We start from the raw sequence: 18,644 nt of genomic DNA on the forward strand, positions 1-18,644 counted from the left end.
TAAGGAAGAAAACAAGCATTTATTAAGCACCTACTATGTGCCAGGCATTCTTGATGTACACTATCCATTGAGTGCTTTTCTCCTCCCCTCTTTAGGAGACTCCAGATCTGAGTCAAGACCTAAGGAAGAAAACAAGCGTTTATGAAGCACCTACTATGTGCCAGGCACTGTGTTAAGCACTTTACAAATGTCTCAGTTGACTCTCACAACAACTCTGAGAGCTAAGTGCTATTATTACCCCCATTTTACAATTGAAGAACCTGAGGTTATAAGTGACTTGCCTAGTGTCACACAGCTAGTAAGTGGCTGAGGTTGAATTTGAACTCAGGTCTTCCTGATTCCGGGCCCGGGCTCTGTCCACTTCATCACCTCGCTGCTGCACACCTCTCAGCAGACATTTCAGGAGTTATGGAATGGAGCTGTGAAGAGCCCAAAAGGGTCCCTTAGTAGGGAGGAAAAGGACTCAGTAACCAGGTATGACGCCCTGCCCTCCAGCACCAGCGCCTGCTATTTCTGTCAGGACCCTAAAATGGAAGCTGCAAACTGAACCTCAGTGTTCTGGTAACCAGTCAGTGTTCGGGTTGCTCTGAAGGTCTCGTCCAGCAGACAAGCTTGTATGTTAACAAATAACAACTCATTTCTGATAGACTCCGGCTAATGCCCCAAGTAGTCTTCTCCAGTGGAAAAGGTCACTTTAAAAGAACAGAGCGACAGAGCGACAGAGCGAAAGAGGGAGAGAGGCATGCTCCCAATCTTTGGGGAAAGGGGATTCTCAGGAATTCACTCCAGAAGGACAGAGACAGTCCCCAAGCAAAGGGCTTCCAGGGAATTCAAGTCCAAAGGCTGACAGAGAGGGAGCGATGTGCACTTCCTGTCTTTCCCTTGGAAGAGGGGTTCAATTCAAAGGGAGAGACAGGAGGAAAGGAGAAAGAAGTGGTCAGGGAGTCTCTAGGTTGCAGAGTGGAAAGACTATGGGAGGGGGTGGTTTTCCAGGACTCGAGTTCAAATCCTGCTCCAGACACTTTCTTAGTTGTGTGATCTTGATCAAGTCACTTAATCTTTCTCGGCTTCAGCTTTCCCATCAGTAAAATGGAGATAACAATAGCACCTTCTCCATAGAATTATTTTAAGGATCAAATGAGATAATATTTGTAAATCCTTAGATGAATGCCAGCTAAGATGGTGCTAGGCTGCCCTACGTGGGGAGGCACAGGTGCCTTTCTCTCTCTCTCTCTCTGTGTCTCTCTGGGAGTCTCTCTTCCCCATGGGTCTCTGGGTCTCGGTCTCCCCTCCCCCCTTCCTCCCTCCCCCCTCCCCTCCCCAGCTGATGGGTCTCCGTCTCTGTATGTCTCACCCCACCCCCACCCAGTTTCTCGGTCTCTAGCTCTCCAGATTCTCAACCCGCCCCCCCTCCCCCCGCCCCGCCCCCCCCCAGTCCAACCCCGCGCCTCTGCCCCTACCCCCAAGAGAAGGAGGGGGCGAGCCTTCGATCGACCTCCCAGCCCCCACCCGGAGCAGGCCCCGCAGGCCCCGCAGGCCCCGCAAGCCACGCCCCTCGGGGCGGCTCCCACAGCGACCCGGGCGCTCCATTGGCCGCCGCCTGCGTCGCTCCGCTGCGCTCTCCGGATTGGCCGAGCCCTCGAGGGGCGGGCCTACGAGCAAGGCGGTGGTTGGCCGGCAGGGAAGCCCTATAGGGGCGCGGCACCGGTTTTGAAAGCGAGGCTGCTGGGACGACGACGACTCGTGCAGCAAAGGTGCTCCCGACCACGAGTTCTTCGAGTTCTTCGAGTTCTTCTGCTTCCCGGACGGACGCAGCGAGAGACCGGCGAGTTGCCATGGTAACCTCTCTCCCGGGGCCCCGTCCTTGGAGCCTTCCCTGGGCCCGGAGGAAAAGCCCCGCCCTGCTCAGGCGCCGGGAGCCTGGGTTCAAATGTTGCCTGCGGCCCTCGGATCCTTTCCCTCCCGGGGCCTCGAGCCCCCTCCCCCCACCCCACCCCACCCCACCCCACCCCCTGAAAGAGAACGCGGGGCTGGCTCAGCGATGTCTCCAGGGCCTCCTGAGGACGCCGGGGCCGAGAGCAGTTCCGGGGTGGGTGAGGGGCGGAGCAGTGCCGGGAGTGCCTGGCCGGATCTCGTGTTCCCGATCCCGATCCCGGGCAGGGCGGGGCGGGGTTGGTGGGCGAGGGCTTTGGGTCCCTGCAGGTGGAGAGCTGTGGCAGCCTCGGTACTTTGCGGAGAAGGGAGGGGCCCGAGGGCGGGCGGACCCCAGATGATCAAACAGTCAGTCCACAAGCGTTTACTAATTGATGTATGGAATTGTGTCCTTTCCCCTTTCAGCAGTCTCCCAGCAACACCCTTGGGTACAGAGCTAGCTTTGCCGAAGAGGCAAAGGTCATTTCGGAGCAGCTGCAAGGTCAGGGGGGAGCAGATATATCTACCATAGAAGCCGAGCTCCCACCTCCCGACTTGAGTTCCTCCGCCTCTTTTCTGGACCTACCAAGCAGTGACGAGGCCCAGGTGCAGCCCAGTGACCGCTCACTTCCCCCCGCTATTCTCGACCCTGTGCAGGAGCCTTCCCCGGCCACCCCCAGTGACCAGGGCCTTCTGTTTCTCAAAAGGCTGCCAGCTTTTGAGGAGGCTGCCAGCCCTGGCAGTCTGGTCAGATGGGAGCTCTGTAGCCTGTCGCCTGATGCTGTGCAGGCTGCTGATCCCTGCTCCTTGGCCCCCCAGCCAAGCACTGAGCTCAATAAGACCTGTCTGCTTAGCTCAGGCACTCCCCTGCCTCAAGCAGCCCAGCCAGAAGGCAGCCAGGCTCCAGATGACCAGGCCAGTGAGGAAGGGGCTCTCCTCCAAGTGCAGGACCTCTCAGACATCCTCATCAATAACACTTTCTTCTTTAGCAGGGCTCCCTTTGGGACCTGCACCCCACAGGGAGCTCCAAAACCGCTGAGGCTGCTTGAAGGGGCATTTTTTTTCCCCTTCCCAGAGATCCCCCAAGCTCAGGAAGCACCCGGTGTGGCTGAGGCGGCCCAGCCCAGTGCCAGACGCCCCCAGAGGCCTCGAGTAGCCACAGGCAGCCCGCCTAAGGCCACCCCAAAAAGTGGCCCTCTGGGGAAGCTGGGCCAGGAGAACCGATCCCTGGCTGGGGCCTCTTTAGCTGTTTCCAGGAGGGAGCATCAGGCCCTTCCTCTGCCTGGGCAGAAAAGATGGTCACCTGTCCCCTTCAAAACTTCCCACTTGCCTGTCCTGTGCAAGTCCAGAAGGGAACCCTTGGCATCTCCAGGAGCTAGGCAGCAGAAAGGCAGGATCTGTGAGGCGGGCAGGATGAAGGAAGCAGAACCACCTGCCAAGGCAGGGAATAATCCACCCTCGGCAGTCAAGGTGTCTCAAGTGAGTAGCTGCCCTCTCCTGTGTCTGGCACTGCCGTGATGCACTTACTTCCTAGGCATTTGTGTCCTTGAGGGGGAAGGTCAGCCTGTTACACTGGGAGAGGAGATGCTTGTCAATTGACTGACAAGGTAGAAGCTGAAGAAGGAAGGGAGGCTGGCCACTGAGAGGTGCCCATGCACCACATGCACAGTGCCTGGTTTGTGTCAGTGCTTATTCTCCAAGCCAGGAACTCCAGGTTCATCGGGAAGGCCTAGGCCTTTGGGCTGAGCTCTGCTCTGCTACGTCAGGCCATGGCATTTGCCCTCCACTTTCTGTCTGGCTCAGTTCTCCCTCGTGGGTTAGGGGTATGTCAGGTGACTGAGGCAAGAGCAGTGGGTAAGGGACTGGGGCCTCACTGCCCTCTGCCCTTCCCCCGTCAACTGCTAACAATCCAACTAAGAGCAAAATCAGTTAAACAATAGCACTGAGTGTGTGTGTGTGTGTGTGTGTGTGTGTGTGTGTGTGCGTACGTACACGTGTGTACTTCAGTTCCTCCACAGCAAATCGACGCCACCTCGAATCTTGCATCAGAGGGGTCCCAGTGCTTGGGACTCTAAATCCAGGGACCCTCAGGCAGCTCGAATTTTGAAGCCCTTGCCTTCTAACCAGGGCACCCGATCCAGAGTCCCATCCAGGACAGGTAAGTCCTCTGAGCTTGGGAGTTTGGGAAAAGAGGGAGAACTTGGGCACACATTCACTCCCCAGGCTCTAGTCTCCCTTCCCAGCCGAGCATCCTTTAGGAACTAGGGCTATGAGCCGAACAAGCTGGGGGCCAGATCGTGAAGCTGCCTTGTGGGTATGGAGAGCTCAGAGGAGAACCCCCGTCCTCACAGGGGCTCCAAGTCTCGTGAGAGCGAGGCCCGGCTGCAGCTTGGGGCACATAATCAGTCTGGTCTCCAGTCTCTTGGCCACAGACTGTTCTGAGGCCCCTTAAACATAAGCAGAGCCTGAGCCCTGAGCATCTTGGTGTTGCCTGCCAGCAGGGGGCAGCACTGCTTCCACCAACCCTCATCTTGCCCAACATGATCCCACCTGGCTTTGTCCCCTTCTGTTGCAGATGAGCAGCCCGCCAAGCAGGACGGGAAGCCCCAGCCTTCTTCAGGACGGACGTGCCTCCAGGTAAGGGAAGTCAGGCTTCCCAGCCAGAGGATCCCTCTCTTTGGACCTAGATTTCTCCTCATGGAAGCTTTGGTGAAGGGTAGGGAGCCGGCCAGCCCCCTGGGAAAGAGATGAGCCTCATGCGCAGGCACATAGGGGACCTTTCTTATCTTCGGGATGGAGCCTGGTATGAGAGGCAAGTCCATGGCATAGCAGATGGAGCCAGGCTTCAGATGGGCCCCACATCCTTACTAGTCGAGTGGCCCCGGACAAGGCAATCTGCCTGAGCTTTTGTTTCCTCATCTGTATAATGGGGTTAATAATAGCAACTATCGTGAGGATTGGATAAGATGATGGAGGGGAAGCATCTTATAAGCCTTTGAAGCACCGTGCACATCGGAGCTTAGTGTTATCCCATCCCCTCCTTCCCCCTTTTCCCAAGGGAGACTAGCAGGGTCCTTGTTCTCCTGGGTAGGGAGGGTGGCTGGTTTTGGTTAGGGGATGGCTGGAAGATCTGAACTCTTTCCTATGGTATCTGTTGGGGGACAGTGCCTTGTGCTGCAGAAGCAAGTGGAAGACCTCAAAAGCCAACTAGGTATGGAGGGCAGGGGCAGGCGGGCAGGGCAGCCCGCTTGTCCCTGGCAGCCAATCCCCCAGCTTCTTCCTGGCAGAAGGCCAATGTCATGGAGGGAGAAAGGGGGTATAGAGTGGGGGGTGGGGATGAGAAGTTAGAGCAGAGAGAAGCAAGTTAGCAGGAGGGCGGGCCTGCTGCTCCTTTCTCCCTGCCCCCCCCCCCCAAGCGTGTCCTTCACAATTCTTCCCAGGGTTCTGTAGCCTCATGAGTACCAGGGGAGATGAAGTGGGGAATGAGGGCATTGGTCCTGGGATGGCTGGGTAGACACACAGAGGTTCCGAGTGCGGGCTAAAAGGTATCGGCTGTCCCGGGCCTAACGAATGCCCTTTTATTCCAGCCGCCATGCAGTGCCTTAGCGGGGAGCTCCAGGGCCTTCAAGGTTAGTAGCCGGGGCCAAGGAAGGAGGCTGGCTGGGGGCTGGAGCGGTGGGGGAGGTGCGGAGGCTCCCCGTGCTCATTTCTTCTCTCCTCCCTCGGCTCTGTTTGACCGACAGGCGTGGCCCGGGATCCGTCCACAACAAACACCGGGGGCACCACCTGAATGCCAGGCCCCGGACTCCAGGGCCCTCTCCTCCCAAGGCGGGCCCTACCATGGAGTCTTTCCGGGTCCTTGTCTCCTTTCCTCCTCCCTCACCCCCGTTCCCCACCCTAGGACATTGGAGCTAAGCGCACGGGTGGGGGTCTCCCAGTTCTGACTGGAGGCCAGTTGGGGCCAAGTTTTGTTGAGAGGCCTCATCATCGCAGGCTGTTAGCACAGTGACCTCCGGCTGCTCTTCTGAGTGGTTGTTCCCGTTCCCGTCCCCATCCCCCACTTTAGGTGGAAATGCCAGGAGAGAGCTGGGTTCAAATCTCACTCACATCTGGTGCCTCACTGACTGTGTTACTCTGGGCAAGTCACTTCATCTCCGAGTTCCCTCATTTGTGAAATGAGGCTAATGATTTCTTCCTGTTTCGACCCCAGTTGTTGTAAGACTCGGACGAGATGATCTATGTGAACTGCTTCAAGCATCCTTAAAGGCTCTCCTGGATTTTGTTCCAAAGGGCTTGGATGCCAGAGCATGCACACTGGGAGAAGGCATTTCCTGACTGGGAGTTCATCCCCTCCTCCCAGACCCCACTCTTCTTTCTGTTTCCTTTGGAGTGATTTTAAGTGATCATAGAAGTGGAAGGGGCCATCCCTTGTGCAGATGAAACTGAGGCCCAGGGAAACCAAGTAACTTGCGCAGCGTCACGCAGAGCACAAGCGTCACAGTTAGGCTTTGAATGCAGGCTCTCTCGCCTCAGACAAATTTGGAAGCCTTTATGGTAGCCCAGGCAAGAATAATAAAGCAGTTTGAGTGGCAAAGGTGGAGGCAGGTCAGAAACGTTGACTGGCTTGGATTTGGCCTGGGTTTGTTTGGGGAGGGGAGTGGGTTATCATGGTATTGATGGAGTTTGAGATGTCAGTGGGACCAGGGGAGAATGTCTGATAAGAATTTGGTAGTGTGAACGGTTCTGGAGATGAGAAGAAGGCTTGTGGAGGCCAGGACTCCCTCTGGCTGCTGGAGAGGCCCAGCTGATCCATGTGAGGTCAGGGAAGCAGCCAGCCCTTCTGTCTCGTCCACAGCGAGGCCTCTTTAGGGTCAGTCTGCTGCGTTGTTAAGTTTTTAGCAAGGTTCAGGCAAGGGGAAGGCGTCCTTTTAGAGGGTCAAGAAATACAGGTCAGCCAGATAGTGTTGTCATCATTCAGTTTAAATCACATTTTCAAAACAGAAAGAGAAATTCACAGGTCATACACAGTCCTCTTCCTTGCCTGTTGAAATGTTTGTGTTGCTGTTTATGTTTAATAATAAAGAAAATGTCAGAAAGCTGGTCTTTTGGCATGTTTGTCCCTTTAAGCTGTTAGCCTAAGCCAGGGTGGGACCCTCCAGCCCAATCCTCCCCATCCCGTCTTGGTCTCCAGCCGCTGCCCTTCAAGAAGTCCTGTGCTTGGAGCCAAGGCTTGCCTTGTGGGCTCTCGCCTGGGGCCTGAAACCTTTGGACCTGAAACCATTTTAATTAATACTAGAAATTCTTTGTTCTCAGTTTTGAGGCCTGCTTCTCTGGGTTGGGGACAGATCTATTCGGAAATGAAAGCGATGGGAAAAAATTAAGTCCGATACTCTTTTTAATCCACAGAGTACCTGTCCTGGGTCCTCTTCTCCCCCCTGCATCCTTGGCGGCCTCATCATCTCCCATCTCTAGTAAATGGATGAGACATGGTTTATTAAGCACTTGGGCACGGGGTGCTATGCCAAAGGCTGGGGCCAGAGAGCAAAGGAAGTAAGTGAGGCCTTGCCCTCAGGGAGCTTCCATTTGAACTGGGGAAAACAACACCTAAAAGCTGAGCTTTTGCCAGGAACTAGGCCTCGAGGCGCTTCAGCTCCAGGGTCAAAATCCAAGGCGGGGAGGAGGAGAAGACAGTGCCTGGGGTCAGAGGCAAGGGTGAAGGAGAGGGCAAGGTCACAGTCAGGGTGAACAGGAGGGAGATGCAGAGAGAGCTGGCGTTCGTTCCCCTGCCCATACCGTGATCTGCCACCACCCACACACAGCTGGTGTGTGAGGCTCTGGGCTGGGCTGGGGATTTCAGGTGAGAGGCTGCTGGCTCACTGGGTGGCATGTCTGCTGGGAGTGACTTCCAAGGCTGGAGGACAAGAGGTGCAGGGCATCTCCTTAAGGCAACTAAAGACAAAGTCCAGTGTCCCCTAGCACTTCTTAACCACCCTCTCTCCCTCCCTCCCCTCTCCTCTTCTTTCATCCCTTGCTTCCTTTTTCCTTCCTTCTTTCTTCCTTCCCTCCCTCCCTCCCATAGCCTTCCCAGCAGTCTCTGGGCTGATTCTAGAGAGCCTTGGGTAGCTGAGATCGATAGTTTTCTACTAAGGTACGCGTAAGCTAGCTAGTTCAGTCTACAGATGCTGCCAGGTGGTGCAGCAGACAGAGCGCCGAATGCCGGTTTTACTTCAGACGCTTCCTAGCTCGTCACAGGCAAGTCACTTCACCTCTGTTTCCCTCAGTTTCCTCAGCTGCAAAATGGGTTGTTGTGAGGGTCCAATGAGATAATAATTATAAAGTACTTAGTACCATCTGGCACACGGTAAACACTATTATTATTTTTTTTTTAATTTTTTTTTTTTAATTATTTTATCTTAGGTGAGCAGGTCAGCTTTGAATACAGCAATTGTGTGGAGGCCACAGCAAGATCAATCAATCAGTCAACATTTATTAAGCACCTACTATGTGCCAGGCATTCTTGATGTACACTATCCATTGAGTGCTTTTCTCCTCCCCTCTTTAGGAGACTCCAGATCTGAGTCAAGACCTAAGGAAGAAAACAAGCATTTATTAAGCACCTACTATGTGCCAGGCACTGTGCAGTGTGCTCGGGATGCAAAAAGAGGTGAAGGGCAGTCCCTGCCCTCAGCCAGGAGCTCACAGTCCAATGGGGGATTCACATGCAAATACGTGCAAAGCAAGCTCTAAGTGGAATAAGTAGGAAGTAGAGCAGAGTGAAGGTTCTGGAATTAAGAGGGATTCAGGAAGCCTGCCTGTGGGAGGTGGCGTTGTAGTTGGGAGGTAATGGTAGAAGAAGGGGCTCAGCCACCCCCAGAGCCTAGAGACGGCAGGTCTTGTGCATGGAAGAGCTACGAGGTGTCCTGTGCCACTGGATTGAGGGGATGAGAGTTTGCATCAGTGGGGTGGCAGTGTCCCAGCAAGGGAAGGCTGCCTGTTTGAGAGTTGCTACAAAGGTCCAAAGGACACCTTGGATATCGGGTGGGGCGTGAGAGTGAGGAGCCTGGGGGACTGGGAAAATGGGGGGCGTCCCCAATAATGGGGAAGGTACTAGGGGTGGGGGGACGAGGTTTAGAGGGAGAGATCATGAGCTCTGTTTTGGACATACTGAATTTAAATGTCCACTGGACATTCAATTAGAGATATCGGAGTTGCAGCTGGAGATGGGAGACTGGAGGTCAGCAGAGAGCCTGGAGCAGGATGGGTAGATATGAGAATCCTCAGCACAGAGATGGTAATAAAATCCATGGGAGCTGAGGACATGGCCAAGTGAAGCAGTCTAGAGGGAGAAGGGAGGAGGCCTAGGACAGAGCCCTGAGGGACACACCTGCCGTTACAGGAGGTGATATGGGGGAGGATCCAGGATGCAAAGGAAACTGAGAAGGAGCGGTCAGAGAGGGAGGAGGAGAACCAGGAGGGAGTGGGCTGTCCCAAACATCTAGAGAGGAGAGGATCAAGGAGGAGACAGTGATCACCCGTCTCAAAGGCCAGAGCAGAGGTCAAGGAGAAAGAGCCATTGGATTTGGAAACCAAGAGATCATTGGTAACTTGGGAAAGAACAGTTGCAGTGGAATGATAAGGTCAGAAGCCCGATTGTAAGGAGGTATGAAGAGAGCGGGAGGAGAGGAAGTGGAGGCAGCTGGTGTAGACGGCCTTTTGGAGTTTAGCCACACAGGACACCCACAGGGCCAGTTGGTTGGATCCCTTTGGTATCAGTTCATCAGGCTCCATTGGCACATTATTCCACCCCCACCCTCCTTGGCTTTGTAGGCTTGATCTAGGCAGCCCAGGTGAGGCTGAAAGGGGGTAGAACACTTGGCCTGGAGTCAGGAAGACCTGAGTTTGAATCCTGCTTCAAACACTTCCTAGTTGTGTGACCCTGGGCAAGTCACTCTGTGCCTTAGTTTCTCATCTATAAAAAGGGGGATAATAATAGCACCTATCTCCCAGGGTTGTTGTGAGAATCAGATGAAATAACATTTCATAACGTGCTTTGCAAGCCTGCAAGTCCTACATGAATACCAGCTTTTGTGTGCAGAGGCACTGGAATGGGCTGGGGGAGGCTCCTGGGGAGATCGAAGCAGGCTGCCATGTTGTACCCGTGGCCAGTCACTTGCCCCTCTTGGGGCCTAAAGGTCCCTCTGGCTCTAGCCTGGTACCATTCCCAGCTCAGAGAGGCCAAGGCCAGCTTCAGTGGCTGCCCACCAAACTCCCCATGAGCCAAGTTGCTGTGGGCCTTTCCTGCAAGAAATGTCTGACCTACCCACTAGCCAGCAGGGGTTTCACTCCAACGCTCTCGAGCAGCTCTCCCGAAGGGCCTTTCCTTTGAACAGGTGTAGCTTTCAGGCCCAGACTGCCTTCCTCCCAGGCCTGGCAGGTGCCTCATTTCTGAGTGACTGTCAAGGTCTATGGATTTAACCTCTGGAGCATCTCTCCAATCTGCCCCTTCTCTCCTCTGACCCTGCCCCCACACTGGTGCAAGCCCTCACACCTGGACCAGGGCAGTGGCTGCTGTGGGGGTGGGGAGTAGATCTGCCTGCCTCGAGTCTCTCCCTACTCCAGTCCATCCTCCAATAGACCACCAAAATGATCTTCCCTCTGGTTATCTCCCTCTGCTGATCTGGGCTGGAAAAATGACCCCACTGGATTTCTTCTTGGATTTCCTGATCACTGCTTGGTCTAGTCTTTTTCCTTGATCTTTGTTAGTTATTAGAGAGAGCTGGGCTGCACCACTCCCTTGTACTCTGCCATCTTTGCCAGTCTCCCATGTCCCAGGGATAGGAGACGCAGCTAAAAGATGCAGCACAGTGCATGTAGTGGGTAAAGTGCTGGCCCTGGAGTCAGAAAGGCCTGAGTTCAAATCCTGTCTTAGACACTTACTAGCTGTGTGACCCTGTGCAAGTTACTCAACCTCTGTCTGCCTCAGTTTCTTCTATTGTAAAATGACAGAGGATTCAATGGCCTCTAATCTCTTCTACCTCTGAAGCTGTGACCCCACGACCCTTCCAAGGGCCTGTGGTATGACTGAGGAGGAGGCTCTCTGCACCTAGCTTAGCTGGCCCTTGGAGGACAGATATCCCTAGGGCTACCCAGCCCCACCCTGAAAGCTTTGCCAGCTCAAGGGGGACAGATGCCAGGACTCCCACCAGGGGAGGACTTGAGCTGGACATCAAGGCCCCTTCTGGTTCTGCCTATTGGAGATTTTAGCACCAGCACTTTCTCCTAACTGAACAGGCCTAAGGTTTTAGCTGGCTTCCAATCAGAGGATAGCGCCACCTGGCTGAGGCCACTACAAGAAGCAAATATTCTCCGTGCCAACATTGCCAGCTCCCCAACCCCCAAAATGGGCAGTTTGGGTGCCCGGAATGTATCCAGTTGCTGAGATAATTAATTGGCTTTGGTGTTTCCCACTTGCCCATGTTTGCTTTCCTTTGCCTGCCAATATTATAATGTCATCACTTGATACGGGAGTGTAAACGAGCCCAGGGAGAGCCAATGCTCCTGGCACAGCTGAGCAGGCCAAAGCCGCCCCAGCCTTTGGTCACTTGGCATCTTGCCCACCTCCAGGGAGGCCCCAGGGAACACTCCCCCACCCCCCACCCTCGACTGGGCCTCAGAGCCCAGAAAGGACTTAGGATCCTAGAACATCAGAACTGGGAGGGACCTGTGAGATTAAACACCGTCATCGTGTGGAGTGGGAGACTCTGGCCTCTGCCATTTTCACTGGCTGTCCCCAACGCCTACAATGCACTCCCTTCTTAGTCTCTCCCTCCCTATTGGCTTCCCTCAAGTCAACTAAAAACCCACCTTCTAGAGGAAGCCTTTCCCCATGACCCTTGATGCTAGGGCCTACCCTCTGTGGATGACTTCCTTTTTATCCTGCAGATGTGTCCAAGATCAGATTTGAGCTCAGAAAGATGAGTCTTCCTGACTCCAGGTCTGGTGCTCTATCCACTGCACCACCTAGCATGATACTCAACTTCTAACAGTGAGGTGATGGACTCAAGATGTAGAATGAGACTTAACATTTTTTTGAACACAGCCAAATTTGTTATGAAAATTGTTTTTTTCTTAATCCTGTTTGCCTCAGTTTCCTCTTCTGTAAAATAAGAATTACAATAGCATCTATTTCACAGTTGTCATGAAAAGCAAATCAGAGTCTATTTATGAAGCACTTCACTTAGCACAGTGTAGACACTAAATAATAAATTGATGCTTGCCGACCCTCAGGGCTGCCTGATACCATGGGAAAGGATCCATTAGGGATCCTGGGCCGTGAAGGTGGCTGAAGCAGGTGCTGTGGAGCCCTGGTCCGACATCAAAGATGCCAAGGTCACTCCCTGCGTCGGGGGCCATCGCCAGTCCTCCTGACTTTTGTCATGCCACTGGACTTCCAGTGACTCAGGAAGAGAGGCTGTCGACTGTGCAGTTTGGCCTCCTTTCAATCCCAATTCACCAGCAAGTCAAGACATCACCCTGCGATGTGATCAGCCCTCCTCGAAACGAAGGACAGACGACAAAGCTTGTTTGTACAAAGCTGTTTGCAGACCATTTGCTCGAGGTCTCACCGCTAGGAAGTGGCCAACCAGATTAGAAGCCAGCTCCAAAGCTTGTACTTTTCCTGCTCTTGTCGCTGCACCTTTGAAAACCAGCTCTGGACCAGCCCCCCGCTGATTCCAGCATGGATATCTTACTGCATTCCTCTCTGTAGCCCCTGTCTACACCTTACTCACCACTTGGGCCCTGTGCGGCCTCCCTGAAGAGCAGCCAAGCCTTTCTTTGACAAGAGGGATTCCTGACCACGCCTCCCCTGCTTGGGTGGCCTCCGAGAATTGAGGGACCAGCTCTCATGAGAACAAAAGCTCTAACAGCAGCTAGTCCCCAGCTGGGCTCCCAGTCAAGACACAGCTGATCTCGATCTCGCAAAAGTGACTTTGTAAAGCCCTCTACCTGAGCAAGGCCTCACTTCCATCACCTCTACCCCCCCCCCACACACACTCCCCAGGGACTTCTGCATTTTCGATAGGGAAGATCAGCACAGAAAGGTGCTGTGACCTAGGTGCACCCCAAGTTTAATCTGGTCTCAGTAGCTGCATCATTTCCCACCAGTCTGCCTCAAGTGTAGAACAGGGACAATAGCTAGCTGCTGGGAGGATCCTATTTGTAAATAGCTCTTAACAAAGTACCTGGCACATAGTAGAGCCAGTACCTAAATGCTGGTTCCCATTTCCTTTGCAGAGCAGAATTTGAGGCCAGATCTTCAGGATGAGGCCTGGCAGGGGGAGAAGGGCCCAGGTGAGAAGGGCAAAGAAAGATGTTCCAAAGGTGGGGGGGCACGGCACACTTGTTGACACCCGACGATCCAACAGGAAGCCCAAGAGTTGGCGTCAGCAAGGTTGGCTGAAGACAAATGGACAGGGGAAAGGCTGGAAGTCAGTTGCCAGGGTACTGGCTCTAGCCCTACTTTGGGACTGCAGCCCACTAGGCCCGGCATGTACCAAGAGCTCCTTGGGAGCTTTCTTCTGGCCTTTCGTCTCCACTGTGGCTTCAGACTCACATAAACCTTCCTCATTTCCTTCTACGCTGTTTCAGCAGGCCTGAGGGTGACTTCCAGGAGGTCCCTCCACAACTCACCAAAGGCCTCTAAGCCTAACCCTAATTCCAAATCAATGCTATTTCTCAGCTACCTGGCTGGTAGAGGAAGCGTGCTGGGAACTAGACCAGTCAAGGCTCTGGGCTAAACTGTGCCATGGGAGAAAATCACCACCTTTGCCCAACTCCACAAGTATACCCCAGGTCTGGCCCCACTCCCTGGAGCCTAGATGTAGCACCAGCTGATGCCCATCCAGTGAGGTGAGTGGGGCTCCTCTCTCCTAACCCCTGGCTGCTGGCTCCTTTCGCATCCTGGAGGAAGGGAGCAAAAATGAAAAGAGACCAGAAGAAACAATTCATAAGGTCTTTATTTGGCCAGAGAAAACCACACAGTAACGTAGCGACATTCACCCACTGCACTGCTTGGCTGCCAACCTCTTGTCTCTCTCTTCAGCAATGGTGAGGCGGATACCCTTGCCTCGAGGCAGAGAAATCCAAGGCTTGTTACCCTGCATTGGAAAAGGCAGGAGTCAGAAAACACCACGGAGCCCCCCCCAGCCCAGACCGAGATGGCATCTGGAAGGTGCACCGCAGGAGAAGACCCAGTAAGACCTGAGCGAGACCCCAGGCACTGAGACACCTCAAGTCAGCTTTCAGAGCCCCTCTGCTGCGGCCAAGATCCCCCTGGGCACCATGGAGGCCCCAAGGCTAAGCAGCTCAGGGCTTGGCACATTTTCCTTTGGACTCCAGCCCCTCCTCTCCCCAAGCGAGAGGGACTTACTTTGCCAATAATGAAAATGTTGGAAAGCCTAGTGGCAAAGCTGTTGCCATTAGCATCCTTCACGTGGACCACATCAAAGGAGCCTGGATGTCTCTCCCTGTTGGTGATCACACCAATTCGACCCAAGTTAGCGCCGCCAGTCACCATACACAGATTCCCTGGGCAGAAAGAACAATGATACGAGCTGCCTGGATGAGGATAATCAGAAACCGGGATAATGGGGGGGCGACATCCCCTGGGGAGTCAAACCTAGACCCTTGGGAAAGGCTCCTCTGACCCCCAGGGGCAAAAAGCCTTGACACCAGAGCCTTTCTCGGGTTGACCTGAAGGTCAGAGGTAGGAAAGGTATAGATTTGAAGTCAGAGGGGATTTTTCAAGTTACCCACCTATCCAACGTCTCACATTTCCCACCTCGAGGCTTGGGAACTCTGGAGTCACTGTTTCCTTGGCTGCTGCCCTAATCTGCACTAGGGCCCACTGACTGGCAACTCTGCCCAATAGCTGCTCTTGATTCACTCTCCATCGATGTCATGAACCCCCAGAGAGCTGGGCGATAAGCTCCAACACATGCGGGCACATACCAGTATCAAACTTGATGAAATCTGTGATCTTGCCAGTCTCCAGATCAATCTGAATGGTATCGTTCACTTTGATGAGTGGATCTGGATAGCGGATGGTGCGGGCATCATGGGTCACCAGATGAGGAATGGCCTTGGTGCCCACAAAGGTCTTCCTCACTTTGCACAGCTTATACTGTGAACATACAAAGAGCAGCCATCTGACTGACATCTAAGCATCAGCCGTGTACTGATGCTGGACTTGGCATCCCACTTTTGAGTTTGGGACCAAGCATGGCCAGGCCCTCCCAGTTTGGTCTATGAGGCCCAAGAGCATGGGAGCGGGGAGGGCCCCTGGGTCTTAAGGTGCAGGGGACGAACAATGCCAGGGATAAACATGCCTCCTCCAAATGAGAGCATGCCACACTGCCCTTCCACCACCACCATTGAAACCCAGGGCCAGGGCCACCTTCATTTATAGAAACCAAAGTCGTGATTTAAATCTACACCTAATCCCCACCCACCCCTACCCAAGGCACACAGACGCTCAATTCAAATCTGATCTCCAGCTCTGGGTCCCAATGTCCGCCTTTCCCCCATCTCTACTTGCTGCCTATCAAGCTATTTCCACTTGGCTACATATGCATCATCTCACACCTGGATTACAGATAGGAAGTCTGCCTTTCCCACTAAGGGGTTCGGGGGTCCTCGTGGCCAGCTCACACTCACCTTTGCTTCCTCGGCTGTGATTCGATGAACAGCAAAGCGGCCCTTGGTGTCATAAACCAGACGGAAGTACTCGCCAATCTTTTCGATGCTGATGACATCTGATTTCAACCAGTTGTAACAATTAAAGGTAGTACTGGGAGCCCTCTCCAAGAAACAGGAAGGCCCATGAGCAGGAGAGGGGATGGGGACTTATTGAGGGTAGCATGCCAGGGGTAGCCACCAAGTGGTTAGAGGTAGAGCAAGGGCTGCTGGCTGGGTGGGCTGAGACTCTGGAAGAATGGGGCAAGCTTCGCCTCTTAATACAAAGTCAGCCTACATTCCCACCTCCGGTCACCATCCACTCACCCATGAAGCCAACGGGGTAGGTTGTGTCCGTGCGGACCTTGCCGTCAATCTTAATCAATCGCTGCATGCAGATCTTCTTAACCTCATCCCCTGTCAGCGCATACTTGAGACGGTTGCGGAGGAAGATGATGAGTGGGAGGCACTCTCTCAGCTTGTGGGGGCCTGAGGATGGTCTTGGAGCCTAGGGAGTAAAGGTCACCTTTCAGCTCGCCGTGTTCAGGACAGGGCACCCCATAAAGTCTTAGCGAAGTAATAATCCCTAATAGCTTAAAACTGCACTGTCTACATCACCTACCAAGTGATGGGCTGCACAGAGGGATCACTCATGTCAATGGACTGAGCAATGTTGACCTGGGTGGGGTGGGAGCACCCCAAGTCTTCCTGATGCCAAAGCTAGCCTCTGCTAATAAGGCCCATGAAACGTCCTCCACACTGGAGATGATGAAGGCAACTCTCAATTCAAATAGTGCTTTCCCGTCTTTTGTTAACCTTCCCCCACAACTGGAGCCAATGAGAAGTACAAAGAAAGCTGTCAGAGGGCGCTGCCATACTCCCTGCTGGCAAAATGACCAATGTGGAGGATTTGGGAGCAGCAACATTAAGGCAGGCAGAAAAGTAGCAAAATAACCCCTTGACCCAAATTTCTTTGTCTAGAATCTGGTTTCTCTTCGAATTTAGAACAAAAAGCTTTCTGTTGCAAGCTTTCCCAGGGTCAATGGCCAGTGGGAGGATGGCCACCCCAATCACGGTTCATTCAGGGAACACTGTGGGCCCGGGCAGGACGACATGTGCAAAAAAAGCAGAACAGAGTGGACACTAGTGATGGCCCACACAAGTGGAAAGTGACTGGGAACCCTCGAAGAGGGAGACTAAAAAGCGATGTTTCCCAAATTTCCTCGTTTACCCCTAAACAGCTACAACTTTCACGAGCTCTTGGCAGGCCTACAGGCTTCCGTTTCTAATAAATAACTGGTCCGTTGAAGAGGATCCAAGAAATTCACCTTCTCTTTTTCCCCCATCAACAAACCCCCAGCCCTGTTGGAGGGCCTTCATCCAGGCACTGGGGCCACCTTCGAGAGCAGGAGGAAGACATCAAGAGGGTACAAAGGTAGCCTCAGTCTAATCTGCAGGCCAAAGTCGGGGAAGGGAGGTCGGGGCAGGGAGATCGGGGCATCTTTGGGCAGGCTCAGCCACCTACTTCAAAGAACCCAGATCTTAACCTTCAGACTATTCCAATTCTACAACCTCATATGGACATAGCAGGGACACAGCACCTGCTCCCTGAGCCTCAGTTTCTTCCTCTCTAAGGTGAGAGGCTTGCTCGCTTTTTTTTGGCTTTGCCTTTATGAGTCTGACTAGGACGTTCGAGACAGATTAAGTGACTTGCCCAAGGTCACCCCGCTGCCCCGCCCCCCCCATCCTTTCCGTCCCCCAGCGGTGGCTGGGTGCCCCCCTGTGTTGTCACCTCACGGTTCGGGGCAGGGTCCTCCCTCATCCCCCTGGGGGCCATCCCGTGACCCTGATCGCGGCAGGCAGCTCCGCCGCGGGCTTACTCACAAAGACGCCGGTCAGCTTGTCCAGCATCCAGTGCTTGGGGGCGGCGACGCGCTTCAGGTGCTTCTTGGGCCCACGAGCCTGCGGACAGACGGCAGAGGCTCAGCTGGGACTGGGGGCCCTGAGGCTCCCCCGGCCCGCCCCGCCCCCGGAGGGAGGTCCGGGAGGGAGTCCCGAGAGGCCTCCACCCTCCCGCCCCGCTGCCCCTCCCCAGCCCGGGAGGCGGCCTCGCCGGCCCCGAGGATGGAGGCCGATGCCGGAGGAAGGAGACTCACCATAGCGGCGACCAGCCGGGAAGAAGGGCTCGCAGCTTCCGGTGAGCCGAGGAAATAGGCGAGGGCTGGGGCACGCCAAGGCCCGCCCCTTCCGGCGGCCGGCGGCCGGCGGCCGGCGCTCGCACCACTCTGCTGCCCTCTGCTGTCCGGAGGCCGCCAGGCGTCCGGCCGGCGCTCTGGGCGGGGCCGCGGCGGCTTCTGGGACGCCGGCCTCCGCGGCCCCGCCCCCCGGCCCCCGCCCGCCCCGCCCCCACCGGCCCCCGCCCGCCCCGCCCCCACCGGCAGGCTCCTTCCCGAGAGCGCTCGTCTTGGCAGCTTGGGGACCTTTGCCGTGGACTCCGCTAGGCAGCCTCCCCCTCCTATGGGAGGCTCCCGCTGCTTCCCCCCAGCCTCCCCAGCCCCGAGTGCTGGCGACTGAGTAGACTCATCGTGTCCCCACCATCCGTAGCCCAGCCCGAGTTTCCCTAACGTGGGAGTCACAGCCTTGTTCCCAAGGGAGGAGGACTTGGGGAGAACGCCTGATCTGCTCTGGGGATGGGCAGGAGGCTGCATGCTCTGGAGAACGAATCGGGCCTCTTCTGGCCAGGGTCTTGCAGCACCGATGGCTGTGCCGGAATTCGAACTCAGGGCAGGTCAGGGAGCAGACACAAACGGGAAGACACACTGAAGATGGAAGAGGCCGTCGTGGGGACCTGAGGCCTCCTTATCTGGTTCAGTTCAAAGTGTAGCCAAAGAACCAGGCCTCAGCTGTTTGGGCTTACAAACAACCCTTTGGGTCTGAGATTCTAGGATTTAAGGCTGCAACAGAGGGGCCTTCCTGGCCACCCCCCTTATCTAGAGATG

General features: G+C 54.7%; 2 protein-coding genes across 3 annotated transcripts; one reads left to right on the forward strand and one right to left on the reverse strand.

The window, feature by feature from the left end:
* Nucleotides 1-1,686: 1,686 nt before the first annotated feature.
* Nucleotides 1,687-7,007, forward strand: LOC114024576 (uncharacterized protein CXorf49-like). 2 transcript variants are annotated; one of them, XM_027837627.1, is made up of 7 exons: nt 1,687-1,838; nt 2,338-3,390; nt 3,919-4,069; nt 4,487-4,548; nt 5,077-5,122; nt 5,499-5,540; nt 5,655-7,007. In XM_027837627.1, the coding sequence occupies exons 1-7, from the start codon at nt 1,836-1,838 to the stop codon at nt 5,699-5,701; spliced, it is 1,404 nt and encodes a 467-aa protein (XP_027693428.1). In that variant the 5' UTR covers nt 1,687-1,835; the 3' UTR covers nt 5,702-7,007. The 2 variants fall into 2 exon arrangements, with proteins under 2 accessions (XP_027693428.1, XP_027693434.1); XM_027837633.1 differs by having other exon boundaries at nt 2,341-3,390.
* Nucleotides 7,008-13,910: 6,903 nt separating this feature from the next.
* On the reverse strand, nt 13,911-17,846 carry LOC114024606 (40S ribosomal protein S4, X isoform-like). The gene is made up of 7 exons (XM_027837647.1): nt 17,802-17,846; nt 17,530-17,607; nt 15,973-16,153; nt 15,628-15,725; nt 14,923-15,094; nt 14,342-14,499; nt 13,911-14,069 (listed from the first exon to the last, which is right to left on the reverse strand). The coding sequence occupies exons 1-7, from the start codon at nt 17,802-17,804 to the stop codon at nt 13,968-13,970; spliced, it is 792 nt and encodes a 263-aa protein (XP_027693448.1). The 5' UTR covers nt 17,805-17,846; the 3' UTR covers nt 13,911-13,967.
* Between the last annotated feature and the right edge of the window lie 798 nt (nt 17,847-18,644).

This window comes from Vombatus ursinus, unplaced genomic scaffold (assembly GCF_900497805.2).
Source record: "Vombatus ursinus unplaced genomic scaffold, bare-nosed wombat genome assembly UNPS02004571.1, whole genome shotgun sequence".
Lineage (NCBI taxonomy): Eukaryota > Metazoa > Chordata > Mammalia > Diprotodontia > Vombatidae > Vombatus > Vombatus ursinus.